General features: G+C 34.7%; 4 protein-coding genes across 13 annotated transcripts in view; 3 read left to right on the forward strand and 1 right to left on the reverse strand.

Moving 5' to 3' along the window:
- LOC138183433 (ELKS/RAB6-interacting/CAST family member bruchpilot) overlaps positions 1-8,516 on the forward strand; it is a 68,432-nt gene extending 59,916 nt beyond the window's left edge. For all 7 annotated transcript variants that reach the window (XM_069120320.1, XM_069120321.1, XM_069120322.1 and 4 more), the window contains one exon: positions 124-8,516. In XM_069120320.1, coding sequence (XP_068976421.1) covers positions 124-202 — 79 coding nt within the window. In that variant the 3' untranslated portion in view covers positions 203-8,516. The remainder of the gene's footprint in view (positions 1-123) is intronic.
- Positions 8,517-8,883: 367 nt separating this feature from the next.
- On the forward strand, positions 8,884-16,755 carry LOC138183251 (adenylate cyclase type 10). The gene is given in 29 exon segments (XM_069119924.1): positions 8,884-9,036; positions 9,104-9,185; positions 9,265-9,447; positions 9,563-9,838; positions 9,933-10,056; positions 10,112-10,269; positions 10,362-10,499; positions 10,564-10,783; positions 10,857-11,160; positions 11,226-11,353; positions 11,436-11,598; positions 11,929-12,345; positions 12,415-12,506; positions 12,573-12,879; positions 12,931-13,078; positions 13,150-13,290; positions 13,360-13,509; positions 13,622-13,703; positions 13,781-13,998; positions 14,075-14,233; positions 14,313-14,428; positions 14,492-14,815; positions 14,874-15,010; positions 15,076-15,365; positions 15,435-15,633; positions 15,728-15,867; positions 15,947-16,058; positions 16,141-16,279; positions 16,375-16,755. Coding segments are annotated over 28 exon segments (5,085 nt in total). The 5' UTR covers positions 8,884-9,036; positions 9,104-9,112; the 3' UTR covers positions 16,522-16,755.
- A 1,297-nt stretch (positions 16,756-18,052) lies between these two features.
- On the forward strand, positions 18,053-19,974 carry ClpP (Caseinolytic protease proteolytic subunit). Of its 3 annotated transcripts, none has more exons than XM_069119661.1 (5): positions 18,053-18,501; positions 18,816-18,902; positions 19,015-19,149; positions 19,258-19,648; positions 19,708-19,974. In XM_069119661.1, the coding sequence occupies exons 2-5, from the start codon at positions 18,864-18,866 to the stop codon at positions 19,869-19,871; spliced, it is 729 nt and encodes a 242-aa protein (XP_068975762.1). In that variant the 5' UTR covers positions 18,053-18,501; positions 18,816-18,863; the 3' UTR covers positions 19,872-19,974. The 3 variants fall into 3 exon arrangements, with proteins under 3 accessions (XP_068975762.1, XP_068975761.1, XP_068975760.1); XM_069119660.1 differs by having other exon boundaries at positions 18,053-18,449; XM_069119659.1 differs by having other exon boundaries at positions 18,054-18,902.
- lft (Limb expression 1 family member lowfat) lies at positions 19,897-22,178 on the reverse strand. Of its 2 annotated transcripts, none has more exons than XM_069119658.1 (4): positions 22,022-22,178; positions 21,458-21,645; positions 21,047-21,393; positions 19,897-20,970 (listed from the first exon to the last, which is right to left on the reverse strand). In XM_069119658.1, the coding sequence occupies exons 2-4, from the start codon at positions 21,612-21,614 to the stop codon at positions 20,566-20,568; spliced, it is 909 nt and encodes a 302-aa protein (XP_068975759.1). In that variant the 5' UTR covers positions 21,615-21,645; positions 22,022-22,178; the 3' UTR covers positions 19,897-20,565. The 2 variants fall into 2 exon arrangements, with proteins under 2 accessions (XP_068975759.1, XP_068975758.1); XM_069119657.1 differs by having other exon boundaries at positions 21,983-22,141.
- Positions 22,179-23,017: the final 839 nt, after the last annotated feature.

The raw sequence follows: 23,017 nt of genomic DNA on the forward strand, positions 1-23,017 counted from the left end.
CATAGTAGCCGATAGAAGTGAAAACAAGAGAGCCTAAATTACCGTAGTTAGAATTACCGAAACGTTAACCCAAGAACACTGTAGAAGGATTCTCCACGAAGTTGTCGCGTTATTTCCCCGCAGAAAGAAGACATCGAAGGAATTGGAATCGAGAAGCAAACGAGAGCTGGCGGGCAAGAGCCACCAACAGGATAGCAGATAAGTAGACCAGGCCACGTACAATCGTAACGAATGTAGAAAGCGGAAACGCTATCGATCTTCTTCGTTTCTTCGATGTTGTCACGTGCACACACACACGCAACCGTAGAAGCCATCTAGAGCATTTCTAGAGCCTTAGAGAAAAAGCAAAAAATCGGCAAACAGGCAACCAAGATACCTCATCGACATCGACAGCGACAATACAACAGACAGCATCCCCGTGTCGTTCATCATTCATCATTTATTATCATCACGATCATCATAATCATCATTATCGTCATCCATCACTTTCATCCACAGTACCATCGTCCACGTTGCCCTTGCTACAATTCCAAGGAATCGGCCATGGAGGATCGTTCAATGGGGCACTGGTAGCTCACGATCAGTTTTATCAAATTAAATTATACGTGGCTACACTTTTGCCTGGATTTTCCAGAATATAAGGCAAGATCGATCAACGGAATAATATGTTCGATCGATCGGAAGCGTCACTAAAAAGAACGCGCGTGTTCGTAATTTGTATCGTTTCGATGTAGCGAGCGATGCGTCAAAGTGCAGAAGTTATGTTTTACGAAGCTCAACGGATTTTTTCAGAGGAGTTTGCTCATTAAACGATAAAACGAAACAGGGCGTCAATGGAAGATCGGCTACACTTGTTACGATAGTATTTAGGTAGTTTTCCAGTAGATGAGTTGATTGCATGTCCCAGAATCATCCGTGGATGCTCTGTTTCTGATACGAATAATATACGTTTGTTTATTGGTTAACATTAATTTTTTATAATTACGACGTCGAGTTTCGTTCGAACGTAGATTTTTATCATTTTTGCTCTATATAGACATAAAATGATATTAGAGAAGGTGAACACGACGTAAGGGTAGCAGATCGTATTTCATCCTTTGGACAGGTGACTATAATTTGAATATCAAAGAGAAAAGACAGAGAGTAAAGGAAAATAGAATCAGCCTTTCGATATTGATTTAAAAAACTTGACGTATACTTGTCCGTTAATAATTAGGAGGAACGAATTTAAAACCATAGGAAGTTACTTGTCGATCAACTCTGCGAGCATCGTATCCCCTTCTGTCATTAATATTTTCCCACTGCCGCAGAAAAGAGTAATCGATCGAAAGAGAAAACGAGCATACGAACAGTTTCACTCCTTTCTATTTTTTTGGATTTTATGTCACGGTGTCCAAAGATCGTCGTTGTATAACGAGCGCTAGAACTCTAGTTGAAGGAAACCGAAAATAAAAAGATAGTAACGAACGAGTAAAAAACAAAAGAAAATAAAAAAGAACGGAACAGAAGATATAGTTAGATCGAAGATATAGTTAAGAACGAAAATAAAATACGCAGTACGAGCGATAACCTGCGAACTTCCATTGAAGCAATGACGTATGCGAATGGGCCGATATTGTTTCGAGGTTTAATGGAATACACGAGGGCGACTGAAAGGGAAATTCGAGTCGTGGCGCTGATTAGCTTTCAAGATGACAATAAACGAACGTTTCGTGCATGCTCGATGATCTTGCGATGCAAAGATTAAAAAACGGAAAAAGAAACAGAGGAAGAATGAAGTAAAAGAAAATTCGGACGCACGAAAAAAACGCACTTTTCTCTCCCATCGGAGGATTCGTAGATCTATCGTTCCGAATCTTCAACGCTGTAGACAACCTGTAGAAAATATTGATCGTGAAAAATCAAGCACGAGTTAAACGAGAGATTTTCTTCTAGGTTCGTAGAATCAAAACTTTCATCGACTGGACTACGTGTGTATCGTGTGATAGATAATTTATGGCATCGTTACAGAGGGTGTAATGTACATATTAATCGTGAATTACTCTACGAACGTATGTATACAGTTGTAGAATACTATTATAAATGCGTCATTGGTATGTTAACCGAGCTACGATTATGGTAATGCGTTTAGAGAACTGTTAACGCATGAACGACTTCCATATAGTTTCTCAGCCCCATTTATTCGTCTATTTTATGTTGACAGTCGTGCAAATATTTATGGAAATTGTTGGAAAGCCTTCGTTCATCGACCGATAGAACGATATTTATTGAATATTGTTATGAGATCTTTACACGTGTAAATAGTCACGAGTAGATACGTATATCTATAGATGAGATTTAGAGCATTTATAGCAATTTCGTGTGAAGTATGTTTACGATTTGTTTTACAAAAATCTGGATCCCTCCAGTTTATACTTATTCTTCTTTACGCTGTTTCGTCTTCTACATCATTTAGATATTGTTGCAACTCTTGAAAGTTCATCAGTTTAAGCTAACGTTATGGCTTAATTATTTAATTTTCTTTTCTTTTCTTCTCAAACCAATTAGAAGGAGCATCGAATAAAAATGAATATCGCTTCTTTAAAAATAAATTTTTCTCTGAAAATAGTCTATATGAAAGCAAGTTGCACCGATATCTAATCGAGCTTCAAATAGAAAGCCTAACGGTGTGTTGATCGAATGAAACGCGTCGATTTCACTTCAGACTCTATCTTCTATCGAAAAATTGTTAAAATGAACCACTATTACCATTTATTATTCTGTACTACTAGTTCCAAAAATAATGCTCGATCGCATCCACGAAACCAAAGCAAATATACAATTGGTACGAAATCATCGAGCGTTTTCTTCGTGCGTCGTCGAAAAACGCATCCAGGACACATGTAGGGCTACAACGATTGTCTAGACGAAGGAAGGAGATCAGAGGCGTGCCCTTTTTTTGAAGAAGGGACGCGTGTCGAAGAGACACCGGTTAAAGTCACTGTTTCCGGAACGAAGTCGAGGCACTAAGCCCTTCGTGAATTCAGGTAGTCAACTCGATGATCCCCGATGATTATCATAAACTACGTTCGACGAGAAAACAATGGACCGAAATTGTTGGACGCGAGCGTACGTCGTCCGTGTGTTCGTAACGCGTTATGATAATCGTCGCGATCGTCACAATTTCGCAGGATCCGTTCTCGAGAGAGTATTTTTTCTCGGCATGCAGCGAGTAAGAATTTTCAGCGACTTATTTGATACAGCACTGAACAGGAGAGCTAAGAAAGGAGGATAAAACCCGAGGCACTAAAAAGGACAGAGAAACTAGAAACAAGTCGTTTGTACATAGTCGTGTGTCGATGTTTCTCCGATAGCCCTGCTCATGATGACAAAAAAAAAAAAAAAATAGCGCGCCCACTTGTGGTCCCCGCTGGTTCTGTACCCATTCCCAAGCATACAGCTAGTCTAGAGTTACCTGTATTATGTGTACACATAGTTATATCTCGTTAAACGAATTTGTCGAGCATTTAACACAGTCTAACCTACGAATGCTAACGCCAGATGCATGATTATTGTATACCGGGCCGCGATTTCGCGCGGGAACGAAGGGACACGCGACCAGCAAAGGAAGCAAGAGCACGTCCAACGAAACCGTGTAAAATCTTCGCTAGAAAAAGCGTTAATGCGTTAACCAAGCCGATAGAGACGGACGATAAGTGAAACGTTTCGCTGCGAACGTGCGATTCTTTCTTCGAGTCGAACATCCCAGGCCATCGTGTTGCGAATTGAACGAAAAATCTGCGAGCTATCACATGGATGAAGTTCGTCGTTTCGAGCTTCGAAGGGAAAGAAAATTTCATGAATGATTAAAAATACGAACGGCGCATTTTTCGTCCAGTGTCCGCTCGCCGCGTATACATATTATATATAAATGAAGTATACATATATCGTCGTGTCTGCCGTACGAAGAGTTAAGTGACATGTTGAAAGTGTAAAATTTTATCGTTAATACTTTAAAAAGATGCTCTCTTTGATTCGTCGATAAAACGCTCTTTCTCGTTGCTAATACACGACACACCTTTTTCCCGTTCGATCTCTGACGCGAACCTTTCAAACAAAACGAACCATCCTTTCGAAAGACTTAACACTCGCGCGAATTCTACTGACCTAGAAGCTAGATCACGTTGGAATCGATGGGCATCGGATCGTAAACAGGGCAGACAATCGTCGAGAACGACATTATAAGCGAGAATTAAACGCGCAGCAATACCTCATCGAACGGCTTCTCTGCCCTATGCAATCGGAAAAACGGCGTTGGAATTTTGGTCACCGACTTGCATCCAGTCGGAGGAATATCCTACTTTCCCTCTCGGCTCGAGCGTTATTAAATAGCGTAAGACCAGCGTATAGAGCACGCAGTCTCTTAATTCGTTTCCTATGCGTCCGTTAAAATCACCGGCGCTCTTACACATTAGACGCTGGCAGAATCGTAGTTTTTTAATTCTTTAAAGTATATTCGATCGAAATGGAACAATTCAACGAACATGATGAAAGGTAAACGTTAAAATTTCTTTAAAAAATAAGCGAGGGCGAAGACTCTCTGGTAAAATTTGTTAAGACATTCTAAGGAAAATTTAATCCAGACAATCGAACGACGACGAAACTGACCAAGCCAACCAATAATGATAATCAAAGACACTTACTTCTTACCTGATCTACTTCGTTTCTGTGAATCCTAATTTTCTAAGCGCGAAATATTCTTATTCGAAGCTCTTACATAAAGATAGCTCGAGATTATTTCAGAGGGTTTTCGTTCTTCGGTTCTGATCTATGTTCTCCGAATTATCGAGTCGAGAGAAGGACAGGAAAAGAGAGAAGAAAAGGAATAAAGGTTAGTAAACGTGTGCCACCGTCATATCAAGCCTATATCATCGTGTTACATTATACATATTATATATATATATATAATAATAATAATAATATATATATATAGCTAAGCAGAAAAAAAATTAATATTATCGTTAATTGACACAATTGTTAACGTGGAATGACTGCGTTTTGTATGCATGTGTGTGTGTATGCGTGTCTGTATGTGTGTGTATTGGTGAGCAAACAAATAAAAGAAGTCTTTCTTTCGATCGCTCGAGAATTGAGATGGCCTGAGAGCAAGTTTTCGAATCTTAAAGATCTTCTTACTGGCACTCTTTATTGTCCGAAATATTAAACTAATCACTTCAATCAGTAATAAAACAATCACTTTGACATTTATCATCGTATCGTCTTTATTAGAGATTTGAAAAAAGGTTGTAACCGTAGGATGTAATCCCGCTTTAATAATTGATTAATTATCTTGAATTTTAAGACTGTTTAACGAATAAATGAACAGGTGAATGCGGCGAAAAGCTTCGATATTACAACGTTCTATTTAAAAATAGTCTATCCTCCGAGATACATTGAGTATTTAACGAAAGATATAAAAAGAACGACTGACGAATGTGACGAGCAGAATTTCTCGACCAGTGCGTCGGGATTCTCGCTAATAATACGATTAACGCTATTAAAATCTCTTTAAAAACGACGTATAACGAAATGCGGCTTCAAATACGAATACTAGGAAGAGCGAGTTTCGTTACTTTCTCCCATCTTCAAACTTGAAAGAGGAATCAGTAACAAGATGAAACTAACCCTTTATTTGGAAACGCTAGGACAAATTTAATAATTCCTTTTAGATTATTCTTAGAAACGTATACTCTACTTGAATGAAAGATGGCCAAACTTCGAAATCATACAACTTGATAGCTCGTTAGGCGATACGAATCTTTAGAACTCATAATTAACTACATTAAAATCTATGTTTCTAAAAGTAGGAAATAGAAATTTAAGGGTTTCTTGAAACCAAGTAACGGATCGACAGATTGCCCAGCGAGGAATTGCTATAGGACAAGAATCTGAGCGAGCAGGGCTACCTATCAGCCCTGCAGCTTGAATCGTTCGTGCCGCACTCGAGTGATCCTAAGCTGAGACTGTTCCGTGGAACACGAGCGAAAATGCAACGCGAGGAGAGCGAGTATCGTGTGAGCACGTGAACGAGGCCGTCTCGATATTATTTTTCGACTCGACTGTTTAATATCTACGATGAAAAAACGTTTTTATGTGAATATTGCGTAAGGAAAGTCGTTGCGGCGTAATCGACTCGCGTTGGAATCGCGGCCATATATCTATTAAAAATTTAACCGATAAAAAAATTTCGATCGATTTCCTTGCCAGTGGGCTGCGCAATTGGCAAAATAATTATCAGAAAAATAAATGCAGGCCGCGAATCTCACGGGAAACAACGCTGCGACGGCGTCGCTCCTCCCGCCCCCTTTTTTTATTCTCCAATTTCTACGTGTTTAATCGTTAAGCGAAAAACAGCTGATATCAGCGACAGAGAGGATGCGAGAAGTAAAATGAGAGGGAAAGGGGAAACGAAAATGAAGTAAAAAGAAAACTACGGTGATGCAGCGAAACGGTGAAGGGAATCGAGTATCGAACGCCGATTAACGTTCGAGTTCGATCATTAATTAAAGCACGCAATACGATTTTCGACCGTGTGTACATACCTAAGAGAACGATAATAATGCGTGAGTGTGAAATAAACACGTGAGAGACGAGTGAAACGAGCGAGAAACACCGGTGAGAACGAGACGAGTCGTGTTAAGCCTAGTCTATACGACGCTTAATTAACCGAGCGAACCGATGATCGACAGGGATCGAGGGATCCTTTCGTAGTGCCATTTCTTTCTGCGTTTGTTTCTCTCGAGCACGTGATAGGAGTCCTCGATCGACACGGATCGCCCTGGGATAAGGAAAAACGACGAGGCTAGAATAAGTTTATCGAGTAAGCTAATATAAGTTATTTAAAAAAAAAAAGAAGAAAAAAAGTAAACCGTTTATTGAAGTACATTGTTGCAACTGCCATGCTGTGTGCCATTATATAACGAGTCACGTTTGTCGTAAAAAGCAAGAAAAAAGAAAAAAAAAACAGTGTAAAATGTGGAATGAAAAATCTCTTGCGCGCGTTCCCGTCTGTCTGAATTTCTTCGTTACACCGCTTCAAAAAGGTGTCATGGCCCGTTAGCCTTCGTTCTGCGTGCGAGACATCGTTTTTTGCACATTCTAAAACACTATAAAGGCACTGAATAACGTAAAGCGACCAAAAAATGATAAAGCATAGGCAAGGAAATTCTATACCTTCATGCCTCAAAACGCTTTTACACGAACCATCTAACCAAAGTTCAAACAATTTACAATTAGTATATCTATTAAGAATGAGAATTCGAAGGTTTTCCTGAAGGATATGAAAAACTGAAGACATTTTTCGGTATAGCTTTTCGCAAGCTGGTTTCAAAGGACTCGCGTATACTTGCCTATGCGAACCGGCGTATACATTATATCAAAGATCGAAGCACCGTATATAAATATGACTATTAATATATACAAACATATGTGTTACCGCGGGTGGGCACGTATACGTTGTTTTCGTTGAATCTCCCGAGTCTCCATCGCAGACGAAGAGGATTTTTCCAATAAAAAAAAAAAAAGAAAGAAAAGAATATTAGAAAAGAATGAAGTAACGGGCAAACAGCGCATGAATTTACATGGATTCGTCGCTGTACTAGGGAAACGTAAAGAACAAAAAAAAAAGACATTTTTTTTAATGTATCCGCCGTCGATGTACAATTAATCGCATGCGCGTTTAATCGATGTAACGCATTCAAGATGAGATAATATCGCGACACTCGATTAGATCGAGGTCCCTTGACTAACGTTTCAAGCAGTGTCACGTATAAAAACGAAACGCAAACATAATACATCATGGGAAAAATCGACTAAGAAAACTTTTTGCGGTTGTTGCAGCGTTCATTTCCCAATAATTCCTGTATTATTTAGGGAAAATACCGATTAACCGGTAACTACACACACAACACACATTTGCAGTTGGCGAAATTTTGTAACATTGTCCTTTTGGTATCTCAATAGATGAACGGCATCGAAGTCGACATATCGATTGCGAAGAAATCTGTACATATAATTTCCTTTCTTTATCTTTCACGAGTAAGCAGTGTAGTTGCTGATTAATGGTAATCGTTTACAAAACTATATACATGTAATGATATTGCTATTTCGTTTTACGTGTACGTATCACTTGTAAAAATGATAAATCTACATTTTCAAAGAGATAACTACGTCATACACACAACGTAAGACTAATGTGTTCATCGATCATGTTACAGACATTAATATGTGTTGCGTGAAAACAGCATGAAAAAAAAGAAACACGGAGAAAAAGAAACAGATCAATAGGGAAGAAGTAATTAATTTCTTAGAGATCCACGCAAAAAGGAATTCCTACATTCGTGAAACTCGATTTCGTGTGTCGCGACGTCTTAAAGAAATAGCGAGTATAATCCAATTTGTCAGTTGGCAGCCGACGGTGTGAGGAATGAACGAAAGAGAGAGAGAGAGAGAGAGAGAAAGAGAGAGAGAAAGAGAGAGAGAAAGAGAGAGAAAAAGAAAGAGAGAAAGGGAAAGAAAGAAAAATAGAGAGAAAGAAAGAAAGAGAGAAAGATGTAATTAAGTAAACCAAAGATGACGTCGACCCATCATAGATTCAAGCACAATAAGGAACTAGTAGGGCCAGGCACAATAAAATTCGGCCGTCACGTTGTAGGCAGCGATCTGTTAGAACGACAAGTCATATTAAGTATCTATATAGCGAGACTATTAAATAAACACATATTGTCTATTGTCACGGGAAGTGTATTCATTGTTAAACGCTGACCCCCTACTCCGAGACTTTGATTATAGACCTGGCATTGAATTGAATAAATACACTTATGAAAGAACACAAAGTAGCATTATATCTCTTAAACCTTGTAATAGGCGAGTCTATTACGATATAGCAGCCACTTTGATAAATGAGGACATAAATTTAAAGAATCAAAGTAGTGACGGAGAATATAATATAAATTTGTGACTGTACTGAAGTTGCCCAATAAAAGAAGATCGCTTAGGGTAACGTTATTTCTTCTAATAAATCAAACCTATAAATAATAAATTAAATCAGAATACATTTTGTTAGGGATAAAATATGAATAACCAAATTGTGTACAATCCTGCTAGAATTGCGCGAAGAGAAATTCGTAAAAAAATAAACATAGATGGTAAGTTAATGTAATTAGAATTTAATATTATTAAATAATTATTTTAATAAAGCCTAAAAGTAATTAACATATATCCAAGTGTTCACGCTAAAAAGGAAATTCGTGGACCATTCCGAGGAGAATGAGTTAAAATCAGAGCAATTAAGACTCGAGCATCACACGAAGATATTCGCTTCGATGTGTCCGGATGAAATTCTGGATCACTATGACGATTATAATACCAGAATGTACTACACCACTTTAATGCTTGGTGACATATCAGGTATAACACGAAGACGATTTCATTCCAAAGTAAAAAAAAAATTACAAAAACATGTAAATATAAAATTTGAATTTATGATCAAACAATTAATAACATAAAGATATTCCTGATAAAGGTTTTACAGACCTCGCTGAGAAATACACTAAAACCGGAAAAGGCGGACCTTCGAAACTGACAGAAACCTTGAACAGTTACATCGGTGCTATGGTACAAGAAATACTTTCCCACAATGGTGACGTATTAAAATTTTCTGGAGATGCGTTTATCGTGATGTGGAAGCTCCATGAAGGAATGATGATGCGAGACTTGGCCATAGCAGCGATGCAAACTGCTTGCATCATTCAGAAACATTTTGGATCCTATGATACTGAAGTTGGAGTGACTCTTAAGGGTTTGTTCAACGAGAAGAAGATATCTCTTATTATTATTATTATTGAACATTCGAGCATTCGCAATTTACAACAGGTTTCTAATATTTTTTATAGTAAAATTAGCTATTGCTTCTGGAAAGACATACTTCACATCTATCGGAGATCCCGAATCCATGTCACACTATATTATCACCGGTACACCAGTGTGGGATGTGAAATTCGCCGAAGGCCTTTGCCGGTAATCAGAGAAAACTTACGTTAGTGATTTATAATTTTTATATTAATTTTATTAGAGGAGGCGATATCCTAGTGGCTCCTAGTAGCTGGCAGTGGGTTAATCCAAACGAATATGTCCATGAAACGCTTCCAGATGGTATACACACACTTATTATATCTTGCACGAGCATGTGGTATCAAGCTAAAGTTGACGAATTAATCACCAGTACAGATGGTAGTGTTAAAATTCAAATATATCTTTGTCGTCCAAGTCTTTCGTAAAAGCTTTATGAAATGAAAAAAATATATCTTTCATACTTTACATAGACGAAGACAACGAATATGAGCCGGATTTTTATGATTCGACGATAATTCCCAGAATAGATCCTGAGACTAAGATGGTGATGATGAATATAACTGGTACGACTTACGAGAGTGGAAAATTTAAGCAAGTCGATTACAGCTGTAAGCAGAACAGACTGTCATATTTCTAAAAAAAGTTCGGTGCTTAAAAATATAATGTTTTTAGTACGGCCTAAAGTTATAAAGGCAGCAGAAGCTTGTTTGAAAGGAGCTTTACGAAGCTACATGCTGAGACCAGTCATTCGGTCTACCGAAATGGACGAACCATTGGAATATCTGACCGAAATGAGACAGGTGGTGATTCTCTTTATCAATGTAATCACTTCCAACGTAGGCAAAAAACAATTAATTGCCTTAGTGAACTTTGCTTATAAACTAGTGTGCAAGTAAGCCTATTTCCTTCTCGTCGGGCTGTGATCTATTTTATCGATCAATCTTCCTACGACTTTTCGACTGAAGGATCGTCGATGGGATGCACGGATGCGTGAACAAGACGTCCCTCTTCGACAAGGACTTAATGTTCCTTTGTGTGTTCGGTTTACGAGGCGACAAACATGAACTAGAATCGCAAATCGGTTTAAGATGCGCGTCGGAGTTACGATCGAATCTCATAGCGATAGAAAATGTGAAATCTGTAACGGTAGGCGTAACAACGGGAATGACATACTGTGGAGTCGTAGGGCACATTTTACGGAGAGAATACACCGTGATTGGAATATCAGTGAACAAGGCTGCGAGGCTTATGGTGGCGTATAGAGACAAGGTGAGAGTTAGTGTATAACCAAATATTAATTCACCGAAGGAAAAGGAAAAACAAAGAATTGCTAGGTGGTCTGCGATCGAGAAAGTTTCCTCAATTCTCACTTAGAGGCGAGGCACTTCATTTTACAAGAACCAAGATACTTAAAAGGAATCACCAATATCGGACCGATATATGAATTTCAGGAACAACCAAAGTAATTCTATTCCTGGTATTAACATTTATTTTATATTAACATTTTGGGAACAAGATTATTGAATTCATGTCTAATTCATTAGGTACATTGTATCAGACTTAGTTTTCAGTAAGTATCCTTTACTTGGTCGAACCGAGGAACTTAAAATTTTTAAAAGGATGCTAATGAGACTCTTAGAATATTCCAAGAGGAGTAAAAAAAACCGTGGCGCTCGACCAAAATATAATACACTTATCATAAAGTACTTATCCTAATTATTTCGCCATTATAGTTAAAACATTCTATCGAATAATATACATTTTTCAACCATCGTATCCACAAAGAGGCGACCCACGAATAGGAAAGACAAGGTTATTAGATGAATTTACGCAAAACATACCAGTGGAAACGCGCTATAATTACATTTCTTTACAAGCAGGGGATAACAAGGTTGACCTTTTCAATTGCTATAAAATTTTAGAATTTAATCAATAATCATCAGTATTAATCATTTCATCGATAAGATATCTTTAATATGAAACAGAGTGAAATTTAAATGTAAGCGGCAAAGAAATGTGATTTATCTCTTAGAGTAGGCCCCGTACAACTTGGTACATTTATTATTTTCAATGCCTCTTGGTTTCACCCGCACTTCTACGCGAAAAGAGCGCGAAGACAAACTGCTTTTACGACTGGGCAAAATGAAGCACACGTACTACCTGTGTGTTTTTAATCAACCGTTCAATGTGCATTTCTCTATCACTCATCGTTATAACGCTCTCACTGATATGGACAAACGAAAGCTTTTAAGAAAGTTCCTATTGAAATTAATGAAAGGCTGCTTCGAAGAATTGTGGGTGGTGATCATCGATGATGCGGAATATGTCGATCGGGAGTCTTTGGAAATCTTCGATGTCCTTACAAAAAGAGACAAAATATTCTTTGCACTGACTATTGGTCGGAAATTGAACACAGACTTTCCGTTATATTTAAATTTTTTGCACAGAGCGAAGGTACTTATTTATTTGCTTTTTTCGAATATGAATCGAATAACAATGAAGACTTGAATTGTTCGTTAAAAGGTAATTGAATTGATTGGGATAGACAAGTGGTACCATGCTGGCTTAGCGTGTCAGATACTTAATGTAAATGGTTTACCTGCAGAATTGGAAAAGTAAATTGAATAAACTTGCAGATTTGACAAAACTCTGTCACTGATCTTGTCTCAATTTTTCTAAAGACTGATACAAGAAAGAAGCTTCGGGAATCCTGGCTGGATCGAGAGTTATTTAGTGAGTCTTCTCCAAGTCGGTGGTTTAGAGATAGTAAATATAACGAAAAGGGAAGCAAATATAAAGGGCTATGTGTTACCTCCTGTATCTATGTTGGAAAGGTTTACTCGAAAACATATACTTATGCAAATGTTATGAATAAGTACTAATCCCGCGGAATTTAAAATCAGATTTATTTCAAGCGTAATGGAAAGAGACGAATCTAGTCCTGATTATCGAAAAGACAAATGGCAGATGTACAGAGCGAGCTTCAAAGTACGTTCTTACCAATCTTTTACGTGAAATGATAACAATATTTTATTTCAGGACAGCATGATATCGTTATTGGAGGAAGACATGATGACTCTGAAGAAACCACATTTAAGTATCGACAATGAGGATACCATAATCGCGATTTGTAACATTGCTGAGAACTTCATGTATGAAGACGTGGATCCTGAAATTACGATGGATGGTAAAAAGAAATACTAATCCACCAGAATAATATCATATTGATAAATAACATGAAATATCTTGTTACGTTAGCTATGATATTGAAGCTTTTCGATTCGTTGACACCTCTTGATCAACTTCTCTTGAAATGTGCTTCAGTGATCGGGGAAACGGTGAATAGACATATGCTAGAAAGTTTAATGTCCATCACTCCTAAAAGAGAAATCGGACTTGGTAAAACACGTTTATTATTTACGATATGATAATGTTTACTTGACCATCTAGAACTGTACGACTTATTAGCTGTTACGAAACTCTTTGAAATACGAGTCTTCGGCTGTGCAATTGGGGACTTCTCCAAAAATGCGGGCCCTATAGTATTTATAAAAAATATGCGAAATCCTAATTCAGAGATGGACGTATTCTGCAAGTGTATTGGTCTCACTATTCCAGGTATTAATTGCAATCAAGAACGAAAGCAGTTAAGGGAAATGTATAAAGTTACACATATATGTAAATTGACTTGATGACTTGACTTCACTACTGCAGAGATGTATTTTCTTAGATGAACTGGTAGATTTGCCAAGATATGCTTCCTGCGGCTTGATGAGATTTAAGATGTCAATGTTTCGTGACACCACTTATCAGTACTAATTTAATTAATTACAAGATAATTATTAATATTAAGAAACAATCACATAATATTAATAAAATATTCATGAAGATTGCTTACGGAAAATCAGAAGATAGAATTGCACAACCAGGCATTGAAATATTTGCAACACTATACAAGACGTTGTGTTTCTTGCGGAGAGGGTCAATTCGCAAAATTATTGGGGAAAACATCAAACAAAGAAGATAGAAAGAAAAAAATGGCAGACATCGATGAAATGTTTGAACTGGATTATAACGATGAGGCTGTTAACAAGGAAGACAAAAAAAGTAAATTGAAAAGTTTTGAAAAACCCTATCAACTTTCGATAATTTCTTCTCGAGTAACACTAATAATAACATTAAGTAATAGAGAAAAAGGTATTACTTTCTTGCCTGAACCTATTTCGACGTGTGGAAAGGAAACCGACGGTAACGTTTTCAGATGTAGATTTTTCTAACTGCCTGTGTGAACTGATATTGATGACAGTCTATACTCAAATACTCGACCATTGTCGTGGCATTGGTAAGTATTGTTCTTAATCATAACTCGTCCAATTAGTAATTACGATTTAACATAACGTGATTAAAAGATAACATTTCAGGGAATATTGAAAAGACGCTCACTGCTCTTCTAGAATTTGCAGAAATTTGCTTGATGAATTGTAATATACCTCAAGCTCGAAAGCTTCTATCAGAAAGCGAAACTGTCCTAGTGAAGGTATACAAATTTCTGTTCTAAAAGTTTAATATTTATGTAATCCAACACATCTAATACTTGAAGCTATTCGAATCGAACGAAGACGAAATAGTTCTTTTACCCTATCTCACTGCGAAGATACAGACTCTTCAAGGACAATGTTTTCTTGAAAGCGGTTCCATTTTCGAGGCCGAAGGATCTCTCGAAATGGCATTGAAAAATTTAGGGTACAGATTTCCAAAGCTAGAAATGATGATCGATCTGAACTCGCTCACGCAATTGATGAACTTAAAAATAAAATTGATGTGTCCCGAGAAGACAGAGCTGCTAAACAATCTCGAAGGAGACAATGTGGATTATACTAAACAATTATCAGAATGCTTGGCGCAAATGTTCGAACTCTTCAGGGTAATTGACTGAATTGAAATTATGTGAACGTAAAACACATTTATACTGTTTTATATAGTTTAAAGGGATGAAGAAACACGCTCGCTTAGCAGCAATGTGGGGTTTGAACGCAGCTTTGGAATCTAACAAAGATTTATACATTCTCTGTACATCGTTCACCAACATGCTAATCACAGCACATATGTATCAAGACAGGTGAGAATTTTCAGATTATGATCGAACATTCGATATTATGACGAAACTTTTATACTATTCTACAGATATATAATTCCATATTTGGAACAAAGAGCTATCAATATTTGCAACGAAAGCAGAGAAACACTTGAAGCTCAAGAACTGAATGTGATCGTCCAACTTTACACAGGAATATTCTTTTCTCGCTGGATAAGGGGACAGATCTCAAAAGCTATTCAAATCGGTTTCATTTGTAGTAGGATGGCCAGTGCGATCGGATCCACATTCTTGAAGCTTTTGGTACTACCACGATTAATTCATTTGCTGATGATCTCTTGCCGACATCCGGAAGTAGTTACTCAATTAAGGGAATTAGGTAATAAACTACCTAATTATAATTGTTGATACCTTTGATAAAATTCATAAATATTCTATATAATTATAGAGTTTATATCTCATCATAATTTTGACAAATCTGGACGTACTTGGTATTATGCACTTTGCGCTGACATCCATTTAGATACTGGATTAACGATTCTCCCTTTCCAAGCTTGTGAACAGTACTTTCTTCAGGAAGGCGAACAAATGATCAGTTTACAGGATCCAGAAGCGGAAAGACGATATTTCACGTCAATGTGGCTATGGTATCTACTCATAAATTTTCGTCTTAATTTTTATAGAAAACTGAAAAATATATCATTAACATCAAAACAAAAATTGGTAACATTTGTCTCTAAGGTGTATTAGAACTGAAGAATGGGAAGCTGCGAAAGTATGGAGCGGTAGAAACGTGGAGAGCATTAACATAATGGATGAACATATAGTTGCAGCAACAATTACTACTTTAAAAAAGCTCGAAGGCCTACTAATTCTTTATGGTATATATCTTTTTACTTCAAAGTTTAAAAACATTTATTGCAAAATTCTTGGGAATTTATTAAAGCATCATCTGCATAGTGCATAAACTAAATAGTCGAAATGCTGATGCAGCTATTACTATGATGGAGATTAAAAGCATATTTAAAGATACAAAGAAAATGAGCAAAATTGTTGAAATCGTAATTCCCAGGTATACTTTAATATTTATTAACAGCTTCAATTCTAAATGACTGAATTATAATATTGAAGTGAAATATTTGGTATTACTATAGATATATGTTGCTGAAAGCGTATTATTGGATGATAAAATCGCAGAAAAGTAACGCAATAAAGATTTTGAAAAAATTACAGAAAGTATGCAAAAAAATGGAAAACAAAATGATTTACGCATGGGCACTACATTGTGAAAAGGTTTCTATCAGAATCTTATCTAATGATATATTCTTTCTACACCTTTTTTTAATTATGAAAAGATAAAATTGTACAAAATGTTAAAACATTTCCAGGCTTGGTCAGGTGGAATCTCTTCTGTACATACAGACAAATGGAGAGAAATCGCGAACAGTAAAATACTAGATAAATGGGATGAAATCAATGTTAATAATTCAAATATGATAATCTTTACTTTTCCCTTACCAAAATACCTTCTTTGACAACTTTTTATTTTTAATTTCAATTAAAATGAATGTAATTATACAAAATAAAATACATATTATAATAAAATATTGTCAAAAACGAAAATTTGTGTCTACTTTTTTTTTTATTGTAATCTGTTTATGTGTAATCTATCATACAATGATATTCAGCATAGACTGTATAGTTCAGATTTTAAATAAAAAATGAAACTCAAAACAAATGACAATAGTAAAACACGACGATCAATTTTCTATTTTGTGTATGCTTTGGGATACTTGTTAAAATCATACGTAAAATTAATCAAAAAAATTCTAATATTAAAATAGCCTGTTATAAACAGGGTATTTAATAAAATTAATACTTATATATATTATTAATACCATAATAATATTATTAATATTATACTAGCAAGTAATCTAAGTACAAATTTTATACAAATAAAAATGCAAACTGCACCTTCACCTTCAAGTAAACCATTAACAGGTTGTCAACTAATTTTACCAACCTTTCCTACTAATTCTAATACGGTATGTTTTTTTAAAAATATATACTAATAATTATAGAATATTTTCCAATAATAAAGTAATATGTTAACAGGTTTGTTATTCCACTATTCTTCCCTTTGTACCCACAATGCCTAGAGGTTTTGCAAGCTATTATAATAAATATCATCCATATACAACATTACGTAATATCTGCACTTTTACCTGTCCCCCTTATAGTAAGATATGGTTTTTAACCAATGGACATAATATAATACAAAAACGAATAAAAAGTAACAATATTATTTTTTTCAGCATCTAGTGTGTACAGATGCTAAGTACAATTTTCAAAATAATATAATATATTTACTATATAGGCAATTAAATAAAATTATACTTGCATATTATTAATGTACAGTATCATATATAAAACACATAAAAATCTATATATCGATGAGAAATTTATTGTCATGAGAAATATAATTTAAATAGATATGAATTTTTATCTTAAAATGATTTTATTTTAAAGTACAATTCAAATGCTACCTTTTGTATATAATATTCTACCATTCCCTTACTTTACTTTGTGAAGCATGTGTCAATATCCATGTTTTATATTCCTTTTTCTTCCTTTCCACTTGATTATGCCTTGGTTTTTCCTTACATTTTATGTATGCCCTATCATTTCTCCACATTAATATGCAATGTCTACACCTTCGTTTTAATACAGTCTTCATTTTCAAACCACATATGATATTATACATTGGTAGTGATGGTTGCAATAATATTGAACTAATTTTGTTCATATACATATTTGACAAATTATTTGAATATTGTTTATCACATATATGATGCATATTACGATGTATAATTTTTGTGAATGGTTCCATTGATGATAGTTTTGGAGCCATAAATTTTATTGTTTGACAGGTAGTCCTGAATAATGAATATATATTCATTGTTGCTCTGTAAAAATATTTTTGCATGTATATACAAATTTCGTAATTTAAAAAGATAAGATTTCTACGTTCAAACATAGAGTTAACCTTAACTGAAATAAAGTAAAATTGATTTTACTAACCAATGGATTTCGATGAAACTGTCATAAGATGACAATATTACAAATAGAAATTTACAATAATTCATAAATTATTTAAATGTTAAACTTCGCTTTTCTGCTGTACTCTCCTTAGTTAAATTGGCTACATTAATGCATACAACAAACTTAACGTTACATAACCACAATTATATACGACCGTGCATATAACAAAAACATTAAAGACCGTTCACATGTTTTTAATTAACTATATGATATATATATATATAAAGTTATTTTAATCGTATATTATAAACGTAATATTCTATGCGCAATTAGTTAATCAATTCTACGATACTTGTCATAATGCAAATGAATAAAACACACTGTATAAAGAAATGCCCTATTTACGTCGCACTTAGGACAAGTTAGTTTCGACAGCCATTTTATAAAAAAATTCTTTGTAACTGGATTAACTGGTTTGTTCGAATAGAGACTTGAAGACAAAAAATGAAATATATTAAATATTTCCTTATATAAAGAAAGTTAAATTAAAAGAAATAAAATATAACCTACAACAGCCAAAACCAATAGTATGAAAAATGAAGTATTTGGATTATCTTATTTTAACCGTGATACAAATGATGCAACTGTATTAATGAAGAGACTTTTTTCATGTCGTTTAATCAATCGTAATAACAAATTTTTATTTAGGTTATGTTTTATTCTTTAGTTTCTTAACAAAGATCTCTCAGACTGCTTATTAGTTTGTTATGTAAAATATTGTTTGCAGTAATATATATCCGAATTTAATGAAAATAATAAACGTGAAATTATCAAAATGTTGTTAAAAAAAGTAAATAATTTACTACAAATTTTTGTAAGTATTTTAGTATGACAATATTCAATTTTTTGTTTTTAAATTTTCAAAAATTTGGTTAGTAGTATTATTACATTTTCATAATTAAGACTGAATATTTCTAAATTTGCAGGGGTCTGGTCAGAAAGTATGCAGTAGGTACCTAAATTTTATACCTGTAGTCGTAGAACAGAGTGGAAGAGGAGAACGTGCATATGATATTTATTCACGTCTCTTAAAAGAAAGGATTATTTGTTTAATGGGCCCGGTGTGTACCTTGTTCCTTCTAATCCATTTACATTTAAACTCTTCTAGAATTTATGATTTATCATTAATTTTTTAATTAAAAAATAAAAGAAATTATATCATTTTATAGATTACAGATAGTGTGTCCTCTGTAGTGATAGCTCAACTCTTATTTCTTCAATCAGAAAATAGTAAAAATCCAATTCATATGTATATTAATTCACCTGGTGGAAGTGTAACAGCTGGGCTTGGTATTTATGATACTATGCAATATGTTTTACCTCCTGTTGCAACATGGTGTGTAGGACAAGCATGTTCAATGGCAAGTTTATTATTAGCTGCAGGAACAAAGGGTATGCGTCATTCATTGCCTAATGCAAGAATTATGACACATCAGCCATCAGGAGGTGTGTCTGGCCAAGCTACTGATATACAAATACAAGCCCTAGAAATATTGAAACTTAAAAAACAAATCAACCATTTATATGTCAAGCATACAGGCTTAGACCTGGAAAAAATAGGTATGTGAATTTGTAAAATCATGTTAATTAAATGTTTATAGTACATTATAATTTTACAGAACGTTGTATGGAAAGAGATAATTTCATGAGTCCTACTGAGGCAAAGGAATTTGGAATTATAGACAAGGTATTATCTCATCCAATGCAAGAAGAAGAAGCAGAAGCCGAAAGCACAAAATTATCCTTGAAAGAAGCTGCTGTTGAAGTTACTAATCAACCTTGATATTAGGGTTAAACAACACATGTGCTTAAAATTATGAGATTTTATTAAAACATGTATTTATCGATATCTAAAAATAGTAATAAAATATTTTTAAAACAATTTATATCATGTATATAACTATTTAAGTACAGCAAATCTGCCCATGTTTTGTAAATATCGTGTAAATGTATAACATAGAATGATGATTTCATAAATGATAAACATATGAATTGATGTTTTGATAAAAAACCATTCATATTTCTTTTATATTCCTCAGGCAAGCAATACATCACCAAGCATTCTCGCTATATGTCGAACATATGTAATACTATGATTATGAGGCGGAAGGGGCATAAGGTTGTAACGGAAGACATGATTTTGTATCGAAATATATCTATATACAATTAATAATTAATTTTGATTTGAATGGTTTGTCCTGCACGTGTTTTTTTATCGCAGTTTAAAATAGTAGTCACACGTTTAAAGTATTCTTAAAAATACATTAAGTTTATAATTCCATTAATATTCTATTATCACCAAAAATACTTCATAAAAAGGACGGAATTGATTATGTGTCTCAATGCTAGACAACAATAAAGCACTTCACAATATAGTGACATTGTATGTCATTAAAAATATTCCCCTAATACCAGCTTTTGCAAAACCAGTGTCATATCTCTTTTTGCATGTAAATTGCACGATCACTTTGTAAAAATCACTGAGGGCATACTTGAGCATGTGCAAGCATTAATATATCCTTTTTTTCTTTAGGAAATCTAAGTTCTCTTCCAGCTAAACGTGCTGCTTCAAGTTCCCTTTCAGCCAATGCCAACTCCATAGCAACAACGCCGCCACCGCTTTCATGTTCTCTTGCTACCCAATCTAGTGCCATTTGACTACGCATATCATCATCTAAAGCTCGGTGACTGTAATGAGCAACTACTTCTTGTCTGCTACATTGCCTTTCTCTCATTGCTTTCAAAGACCCATTCCAATGAAGTAATTGGAAGACCGTCATTAATTCTTGAAATTCTAACATTGTTCTCCCACGGTTGCATTCCAACATAAAACGAAATGCACCTATACCTGTATTTGGATCTTCTTTCTCATCTCCATTTCCCTAAAAATTAAACAGTTCATTTAATATAGTTCCCATAAATAATAAATATACTCAAAGAACAAAATTAAGAGCATACCTGTGTTTGATTGCCAACACCGTTGGAAGTGGCAGAGGGCTTAGCAAAGCTAGCTCTTGCTTCTGCAACAGCTTTCTCTATGAAATCATCTGTTATCTTACGTGCTGGATGTTCATTGAAAACAGAATTCATTAAAGCAATTTTTGCTGCTGATCTACGAGCTTCAGCTTTAGTGGGGCAATTTTGAAAACTACCAAAGCAAGATCCGCCAGGGAGAGTAACATAACACACATAAGGTGGACTGGTACCAGGTACAGATTCATAAATAACTAATGCTCCATTTCTTAGCTCTGTTCCTCTACTTTGTTTCATTTGCCAAAACTCTTGCAAAGCTTCTACCACATTTACTATAAGAAAAAATGAAATAATATATAACAAAATTTAATATTGAATAAAAAAAAATAGTAATACCTCTTCCATAGCCTTGAGTATGCTTAGCAAAGCTGTTAACAACTGCTTCTACTGCTTCCTTTAACACTTGCTTATCTCTGGCATCTACCAAACCACCTGTGATACCCATATTTTCAGGAACACGAGATTTTGTTTTAACTGGCATTATGCCCTGCATCACCTTTTAAAAGCTCACGTACATTTACGTCCTATAAAAGTAATTATTATAATTTTTTGATTGAATAAACTACATAATAAAAAAAACTTCAGATTTAAAAAAGTAGTTGTTGGCGAAATATAAATGAAATTTTTGTCTCGATATTGAGATTGAAGACTAGTCGATCATAAAACGAAAGAAACGAACAGATGAAGTAGGGAAATTTTAGTTACATACGTAACTAAAGTTAGCGAAACAAGATTAGCAAAGATTATCTTTCTGAAACGTTCAGTATGACAGGTCTTGGATGTTATGCAAACGACGAAACGGAGAAGGAATTGCTACGACACCGGAGAGACCGAATGTAAAAAGTAACCCTGGTGACCCACCTGCAGAGACCCGAATGCCCAGGAATTCGTATAACTTACTTTCTGACCCAGCGCTACGGGATCAAATTGCAATACACATATAACGTGTTTAATGGCACCGGACCACTGACGATTTCCAGAAAACCAGGGCTGTCTACCTCGGTCAAGTACCCCATGGTACGATGACACTATCACGGAGGATTGCCAACTGATTATCAACATTCTCTACCAAGCGCAGTGTCGGATTCTATGAACATGGAACCCATGCCTAAATGTATAATTTTAATGTTATATATTAATATATCAATAGAAAAGAGAGAGATAGCCGAAAGAAAGAGAGAGAGAAAACATATGGCCAATAATAAGATATTATTTTAAATATAGATAAATTTGATATTAATTCTATCTTATTTCGAGAATACTACAAAATTATAGCTATTTAGAATTGTAATCAATTGAAATATTTAAAAATACTTATTATTGAATGATTAAAAAATTAAAAATATAGATTTGTTATGTTTAATTGTAGTATAAAATATATTTTAATTATTCCTTCATATATCATAAAATTAATGAAAAATATATAAAAATATAAGTACGACAATGAAAATGTTTAAAGTAGATAACTCACTGATTCGTAGGATTACACATGCAAATAGAGCGCCATACATTAGTTGCTGTTGCTACTAGAAATTATAATACTCAGTTGATAAAAAAGAACCAGACAAAAAATAATAATCATATTTATCATTCTATCGCACTTATTATTTCTGGATCATTTTCAATTCAACAGAAACAAGATAACGGGACTAATAATGGCTAGAATTAAAATTAAGTATGATCATAAATACAGAAGAGATACAGGAAATTGAATATTACATACTTACAGAAATAGACTAATAATTTAATCAATGTTCTACGGTTAATATCATATCATTAGAATTTTTTTCTTTCTTTTAGACAGAAATTTTATTTTCAATTTTAGAGGGAAATAGAATAGATAAGCACCTGGAAAAAGGCTATCAACCGCTAGTAAAGTTGTAATCTTACTCCGTG

This window comes from Bombus flavifrons, chromosome 9 (assembly GCF_040668555.2).
Source record: "Bombus flavifrons isolate JBK064 chromosome 9, iyBomFlav1_principal, whole genome shotgun sequence".
NCBI lineage: Eukaryota > Metazoa > Arthropoda > Insecta > Hymenoptera > Apidae > Bombus > Bombus flavifrons.